Here is an 18,781-nt window from a genome sequence, read left to right as displayed (position 1 = left end):
CATCATTATGGATAGATAGTAAGATATAAAGTTAATAAAAATAAATGTGGGTAATACATTTAATAAACTGTAATAATAAACAGCTTTAGAGCAAGCTACCTTTATACACTGTAAGTTTAACCATAACAACGTAAAATAAATCTTAACCATAAGCTAGCTATTCAGAAAGTTCATTAATTTTAATAAGAATACGGTTCTCACATTGTCTACCAATATTACATAATATATATTTATCAATAATAACATATTTATTTATTTTAAAATGTACCTATTATTTCTATTTTTAATATTGCTGAAAATTAGGAACATATTATTATGAAAACTATTTTGAACTAGCAAATAAAAATTCATAAAATATTTTGTTTTTATATTTAAGATTTGAAAACTGATGCGATTTCAACAGATTTATATTATATTTTTTATAATTTCTATTTATAGATACTTACCTACTATTAAATAATATATTCATACATACCTACGATATGTCAGAGACTTCGCATTGTAACAATTTTAAATTATAATATGGTTACGTAAATAAGTAATCGCATTGTACAACTATCCTAGTAATTTTATGATTACAATTTTTATGTCATATTTGATATTACAAATTACAGTCGCATAGAATTCTAATTGTGACATCACTAAGTTTAGACAGTCAAATTGTTATTCGTATACACCTATAGTCTCTTAAACATATTATAGAAGTATTATTGTGATATCACACTGGAGATTACTAAAATGCAATCGCATAGGTAGTACTCAAAATCACATTACTGCATAGTAATTTTACCAAAAAAGTCGTGTGCACATTCAGTTGCTTCACAGCAATCGTAACTGCTAAATCAAAATAATGTGCGCAACACCATTTATGTAATGCACTTTTGTTTTCATTTTGTATTAATCAGCGTTATCCTTTTACAAATCATTGCATATTAAATGCACCATCATGAAAAATTGTCGAATTACATCATGCCTCCAATTTAAGTTATAATTATTGTCACAGAGGCGCACTCAAGAGCTGAATAAAACTTCTGATTTTATAAAAAATGATTTATTGCAGACAAGTTAAATTGATAAATTATCAAAATATTATATTGTTTTTGCAATTTGTTTTAGTTTATAATGTCCAATGGAAACATCAAATGCGTTTATTAAATTTGTGTTATCATTGTAGGCGCCAAGTAAAGGCGTACTGTGTGCACAAATACGTAGAATCAGTAGCTAGGTTTCGTTTTTAATTGATTCACGACCAAAGGTCAACAATCGTTGATATGAGAACACTATACCAGCATGAGCTGTCTCCGTCTTACAAACGCGTACAACATGGCAAATTTTTCGTCCACTATAATACGCATTTTACTCGGCAAATTTTAAAATTAGAGTGAATTGACCTGTTATAAAATTTAAAGGTAAGATTATTATTTAAGGCATCTAATCTAGGAGGCTTCTATTGATATTTTTATTAAGAACCCCACATGAACCCGTGTAGCTGCGTAAAAAAATTGTCGATATTATACTACACAAGTCGTAAACTATTAAATATTGGCCTACTTATATAATAATATTGGCATACTTTTAGTCTTTAAATCGCTCTGAACTCTGAAGAAAACAAATTTGAACATTAAAATTGTCTAAATATGTAAGAAAAAATTGAATAATTGTGTTATACGTAAAAAAAATTGCATTTATGACAAAATATTTAAAAATGTGTAAAATCAAAATATATAGTTCGTTTTATCAAAAATCTTGTGAAACAAATTTATTCCTTGCCGAAATTGGTTTATCATGTCATATACTGAAAATATATATTTATATGCAAATCCGAGCCCTAATAATAACTGATTAATCATAATATTATACTATATTTTATACTCACTAAAATTTTACAAGTAGATTATGTCAGACATGAGTTACATGATTTTTTCAAAAATCAACAGATCAAAAAAATAACAAAAATCTTCTTTTTATTAAATTAATATATTATGTTAAAAATACCGATTATCTAACTCAACACAGATAATTCTCTTACCTTCAAGTTTTATAATAGGTCAATTCAAATAGATATTAGTAGCCTATCCCGAGCCCTAATAATAAGCATATTATATTTTATTTTACAGTAATAGTTATACTACAAACAAATAATAATGAATAGGTAAATATAGATTTCATTGTGTTGGAAATAATTTTACCCAATAATAATAATCAATTCGAATTCGATACTTTATAATATAATACAACAATCACGTATAAACTATAAAGTGTATGTACCTATTAATGTATATTAAACAAGTATATTAAAATAAACACATATCAATGTGTTTAATGTTTTTGTTTTTTTCTTCTTACTTTGTGTTTTTTAAGTTATAATGTTGTAAAATAATTCCTCGATTGTAATCAAACCAAGATTCTTGTAGCCAATGGCCCTCACCGAGTCAGTTATTCATAATAACAAAATAAAACGCAAGTTTTTCAAACACCTTTTCCGGAGTTGTATATACAAAAACTTAATAGGCCAATGAAAAAATTCGATAGGCGGTCCCCCAGGTCTCTGCTTTTTAATATTATACATCAGAAAAAAAAGGTATTTTCACGAAGAACTTAGAGATTCTAAGTTTGAAGATGTATAGAAAATATATTATCAGAAAAAAAAAGGTTAAAGGTTAAAGAAAAAAACTAATAATTTTTTTATCTATTAATATAAATAATTTAGTTTATGTATGAAGATATTAATTTCTTCAGATTTTTCAGATTTACCCCCTTTGAGGACTGCCTGCGTCCTCGCTTGGACGTTATTCGCGTTCTCCGCTAAATTTACAGGCCGCGCGCGGCGGAGATAACGTGCAAACCGAATGCCGCCGTCGCGCGTGTTTATCGATAATTTTTTATCGAGTTTTACCACTTTACGTCGCGTAGGTATTACTATATACATGCATAAATACATGCGTCGAAAAGTTCGATTATTTTATTGACATATTTACATGTTTTTTTTCGATTTAATAAACTACGTTCTTATTATATTATATTTGACTGCCTTTTGTCCTTTTGCCTACTCGGTCACGCCGTGGCTTCCGTATATTGGTGTTTATATAATATTTGATTTGGAATAAATACACGCTATAGCCATTGTATCGGTCTGTAGGTAAGTAGATATATATTATAATAAATAAACGTATAAATATTAATTATATAATAAAATATCAAAGCTCGAGTCGAGTCGACTATACTATATAGCCATATAGGTACGTCTAATCATGAGCATAAAATCAAATTGATAACTAACCTACATGTATACTATATGACTTAATGAGGATCTATTTATTTATTTATATATATTATATAGTAACTGTAGCAGTATTTGTATGCTACATTAAATTATTAATTACCAAAATAAGAAAGTGGCTATTTGATTACCTCAACCAGTTAACTCACCTGACAACTGTGATATTATATTGATATGCATGTATTTATTAGTTCATATATCATAGGTGGGTATATACAAAATGTTTTTTAGGGTTGTGTAGTATATAGTTTGCATTGTGTGTAGTTATATACTACGGCGAACGTCATTCGATATGACTGACCTGCTAGACACCCAAAAAAATTCGTCGGCTATATGATTTGCACGGACGTCAGAAATTTTTAAAAATTTTTTTCACGTAATTTATTACTTATTTTTGCTTTTTTGGTGACAGTAATGAACTAATGAACGTTGTCCGTGATCCGACGCAGTTGGATTGCATACCGGACACCGTGACCCGGCCGTCCCACATTGTCCGCTATCCGACGAAGTCGGATTGCCTACCCGGATAACTAAGGTGACTGACCACCTGCTAGACACCAAAAAAATCGTGGCGGCTATATGATTTTTTTACGGAATTTCGAATTTCCGCCGGCATATCCCGGGCTACCACGTCGAACCACGGTGCTCCTAACCGTATCACAGTTCCTTATCACACACCAACCGGCTCAAGACCGACGACCAGACCAAAAGACCACTGCAGCTTCCGACATCGGTTAAAACTCTTCGCCAACTCCGGGGGTTTGGGGGTCTCCCCCAGCGACGCTTGGAGAGCTAGTTTACATATAAATCCGCGCCTTAATAAAAACTGATTAAGCGTATTATATTACATTTTATATCCACTAAAATCTTACAAGTATATTATGTAAGATATGAGGTACATATATTTTTCAAAAAATCATTAGATCAAAAAAATAACAAAATTTTTTTTTTTAAATTAAATTAATTATTATTTCAAAAATACCAATTATCTAACTTCTGCAGCTGTTAGTGCTGTAGATTCTATATTTCTATTAGAGCAATGCTGGGTAATAATGTGTTAAGAATTGAAATTAAATCAGAACCTTAAGTATAATATTAACTGAGTTAAGCAATTGGTTACTTTTTTTGGTACTAACTATTAATTTAATAAATAAAAATTAAGTTACATTTATGTATAAACCATTCTTTTAAATTGTAGTTTGAGATTTATTTTAATTTAATTTTTGATCGTAGTACCTACTGCTGGATATAATAATTATAGAAATGTACAAAACTATAGAGGACATTTCTAAAATAGTAAAATGTATTATGTATATCATTGTCGATTGAGTTTAACATAAATATATCAGTGGGCGCCGGGCCCAAAATAGAAAGTCAATATTAAATTAAATATTCAAATCTTAAAATAATAAAATATAACTCCGAAAAACTTTATCTGTGACAGTGTGACTTAGCGATTTAATTTTTTTTGATCATATTACTAATCAATCTTTTTTAATAATTAAATAAATAAAAAAACAGAAAGTGTCACAGCTAGGTGACCCTTGGAAGATGTAAAAATATATATATATGAGCTTAGAAATATAGATTTATTATGTTGAATTTAAAGTAAATATTCTTAATTTAAAACACGTGCTCTCATATTAATTGTAGGAGAGGATTGAACATTTTGAAGAATTCTACTATTTTTCAGAACACAAAGAGATAACTTTTAATAGAATAAAATATTTGCATATAATAGGTAGGTAAGCTACGTACACGCATATATATAAAAGTGACGAACATACGAATTGAACTAAAAAAAAATAGAATACCTACATAGGAAAGTCGCTGGTCACGAATTCCGATCTCGACCTACCCTCAAGGTTGACGCCCAGTCTATCTTCCGGTTTAGACTGTTAGTGGCAAAAGAATTTTCGGTGTTGTTCGAAAAATTTGAAAAACCAGTAGAACTTTATGTATACAAATCGCCTCTCCTTTTAATAATATATAGGTATAGAGCGTTACGCAAAAACGATAACGCTCGACAATTTTCACTGCCCAAGCGGAAACATCTGAACGCCGTTTAAAATTTTTTCACATAAAAAAAAACCCGAATGTTGATAACACTAACCAATCATAATTAAATGAAATAAAACCCAATGTTTTCAAACCGATAACTTTAATAGTATTCATGGTATTTTGCATAAGTTCGTGATATAATATGATAATTGTGAAGATAAATAATCGATAACCCTGAAACTTTTGGTCGGTCCAATAGGTGCCATGGTCCACCTTGACCCAGTCGCTAATACGTATAATCACGATTTAAGATATTATACAGGTTAAACATCGGCCTATAACGAATAGTGCTTTATGGTGACTGGTGAGCCAACTATCTGAAACAGCTGAGGGCCCAGAATCACCAGTGCTCGTTGTGCTTTAAATATGTTAAATATATATATATATAATATCATAACGACATAAGCCACGTCTTACAACGGTTATCTGCTTTTGATACCAATAATACCTATAGTATAGGTATATAATATTATTGAATCTTTAAATTTGTCCTCAGGGTGCGCTAGTAGTACTGGGAACAGCTGTTTCAGATAATTAGTTCACCGGTCAAATCATGGGAGTTCGATACGCAACCTGTAGGTATATCTTAAACAGTGCGTATAATATATTTTATATTTATAGGTCGTGTATCATAGTCGATAGACATAATAATGTACAGTAGTAGGTATACTTATTCAAATTATCGGCATCATATTATAATCACTGATCGGTTGATGTCTTAGTACTTAGTACTCGTCAGTTCCATTTCGAAAACCATCGCTGTCGAAACTGAAGTTATAACTACAAAACAAAATAGGTGAGTACATGGATAACATTGAAGTGTATAATATGATATTGAATCAAATTTTTCATCATATTGGTACTTGTGTACCCTACCTTTCATAAAACTTTACACAATATGTATTTATCTACCAAAAACGGTGTACGCTTATTCTAGCAAGAGCCGTTCCGAAAAAACACTTTGCTAAATCAAACATATTTTTTTCTATTTATTACATCAAAATCTATATTAGTATTTTACGTCTATATTATATTATAATATATAGCTTCATTTAGGGGCCTAGTGGTTGGCCGCAGTGACTCGCAGTGATACTGCGGTCCAAGCATCGTCGGGCGTCAGTAGCACCAGGATGGGTGACCACCCGGGTTTCTGGCGACGAATCCTCGCCACACATACAATCGTGTTGACGCGTTCCTCAACCAACTAATAGTAATTCCCCCCCCCCCCCCCCAGAAATGCTAATGGTAACAGTTGCCGATAGTTTAGGGCTTAAGAACAATAAAAGAAAAAAAAACAATTTTATTTTAGATTCTGAGCGAAGCGATTCATTGATTTTACAACGGTGTGTGTTTTTTTATTATTATTTATTTTTTTGTGTCTGTTATCACTTATCACCATTTGAGATACAAATAATGCTTAGATTTTCTGCAAAAGCATCTTTTATGATAGAAAAGTTAATCGTGTGGTAGTTTGGAAGGTCAAAACAAAAAAAGGTGGGCAAGTGGGTGTAGCTCTGCTGTACAGAAGTTACAAGTGGAACACTGTAATGAATGGTGTTAAATTTGAATTTAATGATAATTTTCACGCCAAACTAATAGCGTAGCGCGTTATACAACTCTGTGCGGCGGCGACGATGACTGTTTCCTTATCATCTCCCTTCTCTTCAGTCACCTCTCATTAATTGTAATGTGAATTATTATTATTATCATTGTAATTATTACAATTATCATTGTTCTTTGTTCGACGATTTTTTCATATTCTCTGTCTTTGGACACGATTTATCGACTACTATTATTATTGCTATCGGTGTATTGTTTTTTCTCTATAATCGCTATTATTCGGCCAACGCCTTTTTTGTTCTTATTACTATTATAATGTTGCGTTTTTTGGTCCGCTATTCAAGCGATTATAATTTTGTATTTTGTGATCCGCCAATATAGCGATCTGTACTAATTTTATGTGTGATCGGCTAATAAAGCGAGCACAACAATTATTATCATTATAATTTAAGTTATTCGAATTATTTATATTATTATTTTATGGTGCACACGGTTGCCTACTATTATTACTATTCTTATTATTATATTGTGTGTTGGTATTAAACCTGAGGTACCTCAATAAAAATACGATCTCCAAAGCTGAAATCGTAAGTCTTTATTATTATTATTATTATTATCGCCGTCGAACTTGCGGCTGAATATTACCATCATCGGTGTCAAGCGATTCTTCCGCGTAAACCAGCCAGCAACATACGTTGTGTGAGAGGACGCCCACCTCTTCCAGGTTCATCGAAATCAACACTGTCGTTTATGGTCAACGTTGGGTCTGGTCGAGTCTACAGTGTAAGTCCGCCAGCAACGTAAACTCCGATCGTCCAATTTGATATCCACGTATCCACAGCCCATCATCATCACGTGACTCAGTAGTTTAAGATAGATTTAAGTCTTGTCCCTGTTTTGTGAGCTCTGCGGTCATTGCACCAGACCGGATCGACCACAGAGGCCCCCTCTCCACAACTAAATTGCACAATACTAATTCTCGTGATACGTCTTTCCCGTCCTATAATCGTCGTCGTGCGCGTATAATTGCCTATCGTTAAATTATAAGGCGCACAGTTGGTCGTATAAGCAAAATAGGAGAGGTCCTACGGGTAGCCCCTATTGTAGGGCGTGTACAGATGTAATATCATTGTATAAGAAAAACGATTCTCAGCGAAGACAGTCAGTCAGCCTATGATATATTGAAATTACTATGTATAATTGATGATGTTATTGTGAATAAAATAATTTATATAAAACCTATTTACGTCGAACCTTGTATTAAATATTCAATCCTTAACTATAAAAATTGAAATTTTTTCTTTGATAAAGGTAGGCAAACATAGGAGAAATCTTGTATTACTTTTTAAAATCATAGATTTAAAAAGAAAAATTTTTATGAATTATGACTCAAAATAATCGGCACATTTTAGTCAATTTTACGCATTTTATCAAAATTCGAACTTTAAACCCTTATAAAAAAATTGTGACTATAGATTTTTAATGTTATTCATCTGTCTCTGAAACAGTATATTAAGAGCCTTGTATTCAATTTTCAAGCTATTTTACTTAGCAAATAAAATTGTGTTGATATTTATAGAATAATAAACTAAAAAGGTGGGCAAGTGGATGTCGCTCTGCTGTACTGTAGGCTACAAGTGGGTCACTGTATAATGGATGGTATTAAATTTGAATTCAATGATATATCATTGTATAAGAAAAACGATTCTGAGTGGAGACGATATGTCAGTCTAGGTATAAGACATATTATACACTTATCTATGGTATTAAAAAAAAAATTGACCTATAATAAATTCCAAATTAATCATATCACAATATCCATTAGGTACATATAACGCGTTATACATCAACAACAAACCGTGATACTATCATCATAATATATCGATGAAAATATTACAAATTAGAAGTTTCAAGTGCCCACGAATAATATTATACAATCACAACAAAATAACTAAAATAGTTATTCTAGGTTTTTATGTAATTTCGTCCAAATTTGAACTTAAAATGACTATACAAATAAACTGTGCTTGTGTATTTTTTAGATTTTTTGGTAACCGAATTATCTATTTACATGGAATCTTGTTTTAAATTTTCAATCCTTAGCTATAAAAACTGAACATTTTATAATTTATTAATTACAATGGTTGATAATTTTCGAGATTTTGATAAATTCTGTCCAAATTTGATCTTTAAATGCTTATAAAAAAAAACTGTGCCTATGTATTTTCAATATTTTTCAACTGCTATTGTAAAAATATATCAGGAGTCTTGTATTAAATTTTTACACTTTTTGGCCCAACAGATAAAACTTTATTGATATTTATAGAAAAAAAAACTAAAAAAATTGAAAACTGAAAATGCCCGTAAACAGCTCAAAAAGTGTCAAAATATTTTCAAAATTGTATGGTGTATAGGAAATGCTAATATAAACATTCAGTGAAATTTTCATGTATCTACAGTTATTCGTTTTTGAATTACAAGAAAATAAGGAAATCGGTACATGAGAAATCGAGTGAATATCTAATGTTGTAAAAATATGAATTTAAAACGCTCATAAAAATTTAATTTGACTTTCTTGTAGAAATTTTTTTTTTGATAAAGTTAGACAAACTTATGAGGAATCTTGTATTAGATTTTAAAATCTTAGATTTAAAAAGAAAATTTTTTATGAATTTCTAACTCAAAATAATTTGCAAATTTTCGTGATTTTTCCGTATTTTTTCAAGATTTGAACTTTAAACGTGTATAAAAAAAAACTGTGACTAAGGATTTTTAATTTTTTTCATCTGCCTTTGAAACAATAACCTAGGAGCCTTCTATTAAATTTTCAAGCTTTTTTACCCAACAAATAAAATTTTATTGATATTTATAGAAAAAAAATTTAAAAAAACTGAAAACTGACAATGTCCGTAAACAGTTCAAAAAAAGTCAAATTATTTTCAAAATTGTATTGTGTATAGAAAATGCAAATATAAACAACCAGTGAAAATTTCATGCATCTACGGTCATTTGTTTTAGAGTTATACCAATAACCAAAATCGATTTTGCGTAAAAATTCCCGTTTTTCCTTAATTTTTCTTTTGTTTTTCACATCGCTTTTGAAAACTACTGGGAAATTAAAATTTTGACCTCCCCAATGCACCAACGATATTCACTTTCCCATCGAACAAGATACTGAAGTCGAAAATCGAAGCATTATTTCGACTACTTATCGTGTACACAGACACAAAAATAAAAAAATAAAAAAAAAAATAAAAAAAAAATAAAAAAAAATAAAAAAAAAAATAAAAAAAAAAACACACATCATTGTAAAATCAATACATTCATCGTTTCACTCAGAATCTAAAATATTGGAAGCTAAAAATGTCTGTAAACAGCTTACAATAAGTCAAAATTTTTTAAGTGTTTACATGGATCCTTGTTTTAAATTTTCAATCCTTAGCTATAAAAATTGAACATTTTATAAATTTTTAACTACGAAATAATTTTTTAATTTTTAATTTGATAAATTTTGCCAACATTTGAAGTTTAAATGCTTATAAAAAAAAATTGTGTCTATGTATTTTTAATATTTATCAACTGCTATTGCAACAACATATCAGCCTTGCATTAAATTTTCACGCTTTTTATCCAACAAAAAGAAAAATTTTTATGAATTTCTAACTAAAAATAATTTGCTAATTTTTGTGATTTTTTCATATTTTATCAATTATTGAACTTTAAATGCTTATAAAAAAAACTGTGACCAAGGATTTTTAATATTTTTCAAATGTCATTGTAACAATGTAGTAGAAGCCAAGTATTAAATTTTCAAGTATTTTTACTCAACAAATAAAGTTTTATTGACATTCATAGAAAAAAAGACTAATAAAATTGGAAACCGAAAATGTTCCTAACTAGTCCAAAACAAATCAAAATAATTTGAAAATGTTATCGTGTATAAATAATTTGAAAATGTTATCGTGTATAGAAAATGCAAATATGAACAACCAGTAAAAATGTCATGTATATACGTTCCTTTGTTTAAGAGTTACACCAAAAACCAAAATCAATTTTGTAGAAAACCTATTTTGCGTAAAAATTTCCGTTTTTCCTTAATTTTTATGTTGTTTTTCCCGGTGCTTTTGTAAACTATTGGGAATTTTAAAATTTGAATGCTCCCGAATGCACTAACTAGATTCACTTTCCGATCGAACAAGATACTGTTGAAGAAAATCGAAGCAGTTTTAATGCCCAAACCGTGATGACAGACAAAAAAATTAAAAATTAAAACACACATCATTTTAAAATCAATACATTCATCGTTCTGTTAGGGTATAAGAAATTAGGGAAAAACAAAAATAAATAATGGAAAAATGGGAATGCTTACACAAAATCGGTTTTTGACAAAATCGATTTTGGTTTTTAGTGTAACCCTAAAACAAATTACCGTAGATACATGCAATTCTTACTGAATATTTCTTTACATCAAACAATTTTCAAAATATTTCGACTTGTATTGTGCTGTTTACGGGTTTTCAGTTTCCAATTCATTTAGTTTTTTTTCTATTAATGTCAATAAAATGTTATTGTTTTGTTTGGTCAATAGGCGTGAAAATACTATGCTCTTGGTATATTGTTACACCAGCAGTTGAAAAATACGAGTACATATCCCAAATAATTTTTTATAAACATTTAAAGTAAAGTTTGAATTTTGACAAAATATGTCAAATTTAAAATTTAAAAATGTAGAAGATGTTCAGTTGGTATAGCTAAGGACTGAAATGTAGGTTATTCTGTAACCAAAAAATCTAAAAAATCAGGTTTTTTTATGTTCAAATTTGAACGAAATTAGATATTAAACCGAAGAATAATAATTTTAGTTTTGTTTAGGTACCACTCTAATTTAATCCGTTTTGGTTTGCCGGAATATTTTTTATTTTTAATGTCAATATTCATGATTATTAAAACTGAATAAATATGCAAATTTGTTTTGTATAATATGCAAAAACACATGTGTTTATAATATTACATCAAAATTATAGAAAATAGATCATGTCTATGTACCTACATAACACGCTGTACCAACTGAATACGATATTATTACTTACCTTAGACGAATAGTGGAAGAGACGACAACTATCGACTGCAAAAATTCCAATGGTCCTTAAACTCCTTAAATTTTAGTACCTAGCTATTCACATAAATAATATAAATAATCTTTAATTTTTGTTATATTTTTAAAGTGTATATCCAAAAGATAAATGGAATCCGTAAAACATGTTATACCATGGACAAGTAGACTAAAGAAAGTTCTGAAATCCAATGGATGTAAATCTACAATATATACAAACAGCTGTGATACTCACAGTTTCTTTGAATTCCTACAATGTTTACGAAAGTATGACATCTTGAGTATGCCATATATTAGCTGCTATCAAAATAAATAATAATAACGTGTTTTATTTTTTTAGTGAAGAAAAGTTATGTGATATAAAGTTAGAAACAGATGACGGTGTAATTGTGTGTGCACATAAAGTTGTATTAGTTTCAGTTTGTCCATATTTCCGTACAATGATCACCAGTTTTGCCGAAGGGGATAAATATGTTGTAAACATAAGAGATATTGATTCTAACATTTTACAACTGTTGATTGATTTTATTTATACTGGCAAAATAATGGTGACCGAACAAAACGTAATGGTAGGTATATAATATAATTATTTAATTTTTAATAGCCATAGGCTATGAGTCATGTAAATGGATTTGGTGGTGAAACTTCTACACAATATGGATTTTTATGTGGTGTTTTCGGCATACCTACCATAGGTAGTACAAAAAAAAATGGGCAAGTGGGTATTGGTCTTCTGTAGGCATGAGGATTCATGTAGTATGTAGTATGTAGTATGTAGTATTCATGAGTATGAATCGTTATAATGGATGTGTGAAATTTGAATTCAATGATATTATTTTGTAGATAATTTATTGTTATACTATTTTTAATTTATTTTATAATATTTACCCAAATAGTAATTTCAGATTGTCGTTTATTCGAAAATAAATAAATATATAATATTATATAATCATTGTATAAGAAAAACGATTCAGAGTGAAGACAGAACTAAAATCGTTACTCCCTGTTTAAAATATATCTAATTTTGTTTAAATTTGAGCTTATAATATCTATTAAGAAGATTGTGTTTTTATAATTTTTTTAATTGTTGGTTACACTATTAAATGGGTTCTTATAACAAATCTTGTTTTAAATTTTCAATCCATAAACTATGAGTTTTAATGCTTATGAAACAAAGTCATGTTTATGTTTTTTTATTGATATTTATAGAAAAATAACTAAAATTGAAAATGTCTTATACAGATAAAAAAACTGTCATTAATTGACAGAAAATTATACCGTGTTTTGACAATGTTAATTTAAACATTCCATGAAAATTACAAGTATCTAGGTACGGTCTATCTTTTTTAAATACAACACGATAAGAAAATTGTGAGATGATAAATCATTGACTTACAATTTGAAAAAAAATCGTTATTAATTTCTAAACAAAAAAATTTTAAATTTTCGGAAATTTTGATGAAACTTGATGACCCTAGTTATTTTAGATTATAATCGAAATTATTTAAATTGTTATTGTTTATTTGTTAAGGGTTTGTTACCAGCTGCTAAACTCTTACAGTTGGATTATGTAAAAGGCGTATGTGTTGAGTTTTTACAAAAACAATTGAACACTTCAAATTGTCTTGGTATCAAAGAATTTGCTGAATTTTACAACTGTTCGGACTTGTTGTCCAGCTCTGAAGAATACATAAAAACACATTTTTTGTAAGCTTTATTAAATAATTGTCAGTGAATTTTATAAATATTATGGTCATGATTTTCAGAAAAGTTGTTGAAGTTGACGAATTTCTATCTCTGTCTACTGAAGAAGTGATTAATCTAATCTCCCGTGATGACATTAACGTTCCATTTGAAGAAAAAGTATGCAAACTATAATTAAAAAGTGCTATACATAAATAATTATGTAAATGTTTGAACTATTTAAAAGTTTAGTGTTGTTAATTTACTTAATTGTTTAATTCTACAGCTGAATATTGCTGATTACTGGGCTATACTGCTACAGTTTGGTATAATTGGTGGTTGTACTTATACCAATCTAAAAAAATAACCTTACCTAAACGATAATGCCATAATGGTATACATTTCGTCTCACAAGTGCGTAACATAGCAAAATCGCTCAGTCCAGTAAAGACCACATTTAGCTATACAATTTGAGTGAACTAATCTCTTTTAAAATTTAAAGATAAGATTATTATCTAGGGCATCTCATAGGCATTTTTATTTTAAAGCAAGTTATTAGCATTTTAAGTTATACAAATAACTTACAATTTTAAAATACTTATAATTTGAATTAAAATTAAAATATAATAAAAATCATACCATGTACCCTAGATGATAATTATATGTACCTTTAAATTGTATAAGAGGTGATTTTGATTTTTAAACTGACTAAAATTTGTTATGTTACGCACTTGTAAGACAGAGACAACCAATGTCTGTGCAGCGTCCTATTACCTTAAAAGAATATAGGAATGATAAGTTAAAAAATAATAAATTGGACTCAATAAGTTATTACTGAAAACAATATTAACTTAACACAGTTTTAAAATTATCAACCTAATTTTTTAAACTAGTATGTGGATCAAGTAAAAAGTGATTGCTTTCTATCTAATTTCCTTAATTATATTAAACAGTTTTTATTGAACTTTTATCGCTATGTACAGACTATTTTACTTACTGTTTATTAAATATTTAAACTATACACATGACACATTAATGACTCAATTATTAATTTAACAAATATTAATTTTTTTATATCAAATAGCAAATTAAGGTCGAATATAATATTATAATAAGCTCATCTAAACGATTAAAAATATCTAAATATAAAATTATTTCATCAAGAAAAATAACAGACATTTTTGTATTATTATAGTATTGGATGATTGGTATTTGTATTTTAATATTAATATTTACCCCCCTCCCCCTTCTCTTTGAACATTACTACGTATAATTGCAAATATTAAAATTGAACTAACAAGCTAAAATAAAACTATACATTGTTATAATCAATGTCATGACTCATTGTTAAATACATTTAGGTACATCAAACCATATTAGGTACTTCACATTTCGACCAATATTTGAAATATTTTATTGTTTGTAGCTTATCAAATAAGTAATATATAATATGTCAAGGCAAAACAAAGAGTTTGCCAATGTATTTAGTTTTGGTTATATTTTAATTTACTCATATTTGTTTGTTGTAGATATTTGAATGTGTTATCAATTGGGTAAAACATGAATTAGATTGTAGATATGACAGTTTGTCTAAATTAATGGAACATGTTCGTTTATCATTAGCACCCGAAGAGTGTATAATATCAAAAAATATAGCGGATGAACCTCTTATTAAAAATAATCCTAAATGTATGTTTTTTTCATCATTATGTTTTTACTGTAGATTTACAATCTTATAAAATAACTATAATATTTAAAGGTGAAGATTTTGTCATCGAAGCTTTAAATTTTCATTTTATCGTAAAGAAATTTCCGCACATTACCATGCCACAAACAATTCGTAATTCACCTAGACAGACTGGACTTAAAGTATTATTGAATTCATATTTTAAATTATCTTTTCAATATCATTCTATTTACTTATTTTTTTGCAGTTTCTTCTTGCCATGTGTGATCCATCAGGAATAGGGAAGTGTTATACAAGCTGGTATGATCCAGTAACCAAACTATTGCATAAAACAAAAAAAATGAATATGGAGTGTGAATTATGCGGTCTAGCCTTAATAAAAGATCATTTAGTTTTTGCCTTGGGTTATAATTATTTTCACTCAAGATCAATTGAAATGCTTGACTTATCTTCGCAATCACCTCATTGGAAACCAACAGTTGACATGTTGGTCGATCGAAATCGTTTTGGAGTTGGTGTCTTGGATGATCGTATATATGCTGTAAGTATACCAATAGGTTATGTTTCCTAACTCATTACTAATTTTGTGTTATTTAAATATATATTGATATTCAATGCTAGGTGGGCGGAGACATTATTGGCGATTCTCAGTTAAATAGTGCAGAGGTTTTTGACGTGAGTGTTCAAGAATGGCGATTGATATCTAGTCGTATGTCTACTGGGAGAATTAACCCCGGTGTTGGAGTACTCGATAATCTTTTATACGCGGTACAATTTTTAATTATTAGTTTTTAATACTTACATTTCACTGAATTAATTTTGTAGGTAGGTGGTTATAAATACCCATTTTCTTTGAAATCTGTTGAATGTTATGATCCCAGCCTTAACACGTGGACACCAGTCACACAAATGTCTACAAGTCGTAGAGCCCCGGGTATAGGAGTCTTAGATGGTAAAATGTATGCTATTGGTGGTGACTGTCAGGACGATGGTAGTTCAGTGGCTCTTAAAAGTGTTGAGGCATATACCCCAATTGATAAAGTTTGGTCATTTATACCTGATATGCACTTTTGCCGAGTCGCTCCAAGTAAGTATAAAAATAATTTTTTTTTTAAGAATCTTTCTAATGAACTTTTTGAATTTAAATTGCATTTTAAATATAGTAGTTATCACATTTAATGGATTGTTGTATGTCATTGGTGGATTTGATGGATCTACTAATTTGGATTCTGTAGAAATATACGACACAAAAAACAACACGTGGACTATGGAACCATTTCCAACAAGTGTAAATGGAATTTATGGTGCAGTAGTCATTAATTTGCCATCACATTTGAGAAATGATTAACTTATACATAATATGCTAAGCTCACTGTCGGTTGTTGTATATTATATTCCTATTAGTTTATAATGCATGAACACAAGAACACATGTTAAGTATTTTATACATTTTTGATTTTTTGAATGTTTGAATAAAATAGTTTTAAATAATTTTAATTTTCTATTATATTATCCCTCAGTAAACTTCTGAATAAATCATCCACATATTTTCTTTAAATATTCTAGTTAAAATAAGGTTAATTTATTTGCAGATTAGGTAGGTAATAATGTAATTACTATACTGTTGATAGCAGTATAATATATTATTTTTGCCCTTCACCTAAAATAATTTACAGTAAAAAAGGGAAAGTTCTCAGTTGAAAAACAGATATCTGTATCGACAAAAGACACTTCTTAAGTAGTACAAAAAAATGTATGAATTTGAAATAATTTGGCTTAGCCCAGTAGATGCTTAAGTTTATACAAATTACCATAATTTATCGGAGAATAATAAGCAAATGTTGTCTGCATACGTTATTATCGAGCCATATATTCACAAGCCCCAAATTGTGTTAATTTGTATCATGTTATTATTATATGTTATTTTATATAAACTTATACGTAATAGTAATTAGTATTGTATTATAATATTATGGTAAAAAATATTATTTTTCAAAAATTTCTTCATGATTACTTATTGATTATTACCTAATGATTATCCATTTCTTCCTATGTAATGGTAATTCGTTCATATTAGTAAAATGTATTGTGTATTGTATGTAAAATTACGTATCGTATACAGGAAGACCTGACAAATGGAATAACTTAAGTTCTAATTAATATTTAATATCTTATTTTTTTTATACCTTTAATATCTTAATACAATACTAATAATTAGTAATAACTATACTTCATAGCAGTATACAACATAAAATAACATACATCAGTTATTGGTGATTCGCAAATAGATGACTTTATAATTACGTATTTTTTAACATAAAAAAGGGTTAACATTAAAATAATACAACGTTTATGGGTTGTCGTGGTTACTTATTAACAATAATACATTTATGATTCATAGATTATTTCATTGTAATATTATAGGAAAAATATCGAGTTATTCTAGGTGTAACTTGCATGCGATATGCATAATCTACACATAGATGCCCTTAAATTGCCTATCCCGTGCGCCGTCCAGATTTTTTACGAAAAAAATTCTGTTATAATAATTATTATTATATTGAATACTGTCTACAATTTACGACAATATTATAAGTTAAGCAACTCGTTACTTTTTTTTTGGTACTAACTTTTAGTTTAACCATAGGTTACTCTTGTAACACAAGTATCGTGTTAACTTCAAGCTAACATTTTATTCGGATGTATTAAAATTAAGCTTTATTTTTACGTTACCCATTCTATTAAATTGCAGTTTGAGATTTATTTTTGATTTTATTTTTCGTAGTACTGCTGGATATAATAATTATACAGACATACAGAGAATTTCCAAAATAGTAAAGTTTATATCATTACCGATTTGAGTTTGACATAATATTTAATATTATATCGGTGGGCGTCGGTCCCATATAATAGAAAGTCAATATTATTTTTGAATGAAATATTCAAATAATCAAATACTATGGTTAGTATCTGCGTAATACTTGTCTCATAAGCACAATATGATATTGTATATATTATTGCATATCCAACCAGTTTTCATGTAAACCATTAGTGACATCACAGAGTATAGGTATCTACTGCAATGTGTGAGTTCAGAATGAAGAGAATCAGAATCTAAAGTCCTAAGAAAAAATATCTGTTGATTACGTACTACGATTTTCGGTTATAATTTTATTTTGAAGACTTTTTTGGGTACTAACTTTTAGTTGAATCTTATGTATTATTATGTATCGTGTTAACTTTAAGTTTATATTTTCTCAGATGTATTAAAATTACGTTACATTTTTATATTGGCCAAGCCCGGATTAAGGGGGGAGGGCAAAGGGGGCATGATCCCGGGGCCCATTGATTTTGGGGGCCCATTTTTATCCACAAAATATATTTCTTTAACGCGTCC

At 28.8% G+C, this 18,781-nt stretch overlaps 1 protein-coding gene across 3 annotated transcripts; it reads left to right on the top strand.

Moving 5' to 3' along the window:
* The first annotated feature begins 5,887 nt into the window (after positions 1-5,887).
* Positions 5,888-16,876, top strand: LOC132946252 (ring canal kelch homolog). Of its 3 annotated transcripts, none has more exons than XM_061016138.1 (11): positions 5,888-6,137; positions 12,127-12,281; positions 12,355-12,583; positions 13,546-13,721; positions 13,781-13,877; positions 15,227-15,386; positions 15,457-15,566; positions 15,632-15,925; positions 16,006-16,152; positions 16,210-16,471; positions 16,551-16,876. In XM_061016138.1, the coding sequence occupies exons 2-11, from the start codon at positions 12,145-12,147 to the stop codon at positions 16,730-16,732; spliced, it is 1,794 nt and encodes a 597-aa protein (XP_060872121.1). In that variant the 5' UTR covers positions 5,888-6,137; positions 12,127-12,144; the 3' UTR covers positions 16,733-16,876. The 3 variants fall into 3 exon arrangements, with proteins under 3 accessions (XP_060872121.1, XP_060872119.1, XP_060872120.1); XM_061016136.1 differs by having other exon boundaries at positions 5,890-6,137; positions 16,548-16,876; XM_061016137.1 differs by lacking the exon at positions 5,888-6,137 and adding an exon at positions 7,091-7,684 and having other exon boundaries at positions 16,548-16,876.
* Positions 16,877-18,781: the final 1,905 nt, after the last annotated feature.

Source organism: Metopolophium dirhodum, chromosome 6, assembly GCF_019925205.1.
Source record: "Metopolophium dirhodum isolate CAU chromosome 6, ASM1992520v1, whole genome shotgun sequence".
Taxonomy (NCBI): domain Eukaryota; kingdom Metazoa; phylum Arthropoda; class Insecta; order Hemiptera; family Aphididae; genus Metopolophium; species Metopolophium dirhodum.
Note: the sequence above shows the minus strand (reverse complement) of the source record. Positions and strands in the feature narration are given on the sequence as shown.

Bases quoted from the DNA above. Each gene is read 5' to 3' on its own strand.
- LOC132946252 (XM_061016136.1), top strand. From the start codon at position 12,145: ATGGAATCCGTAAAACATGTTATACCATGGACAAGTAGACTAAAGAAA. The intron at 12,282-12,354 runs GTATGACATCTT...TTATTTTTTTAG, and splicing joins TTCCTACAATGTTTACGAAA to TGAAGAAAAGTTATGTGATA. The intron at 13,722-13,780 runs GTAAGCTTTATT...CATGATTTTCAG, and splicing joins TACATAAAAACACATTTTTT to AAAAGTTGTTGAAGTTGACG.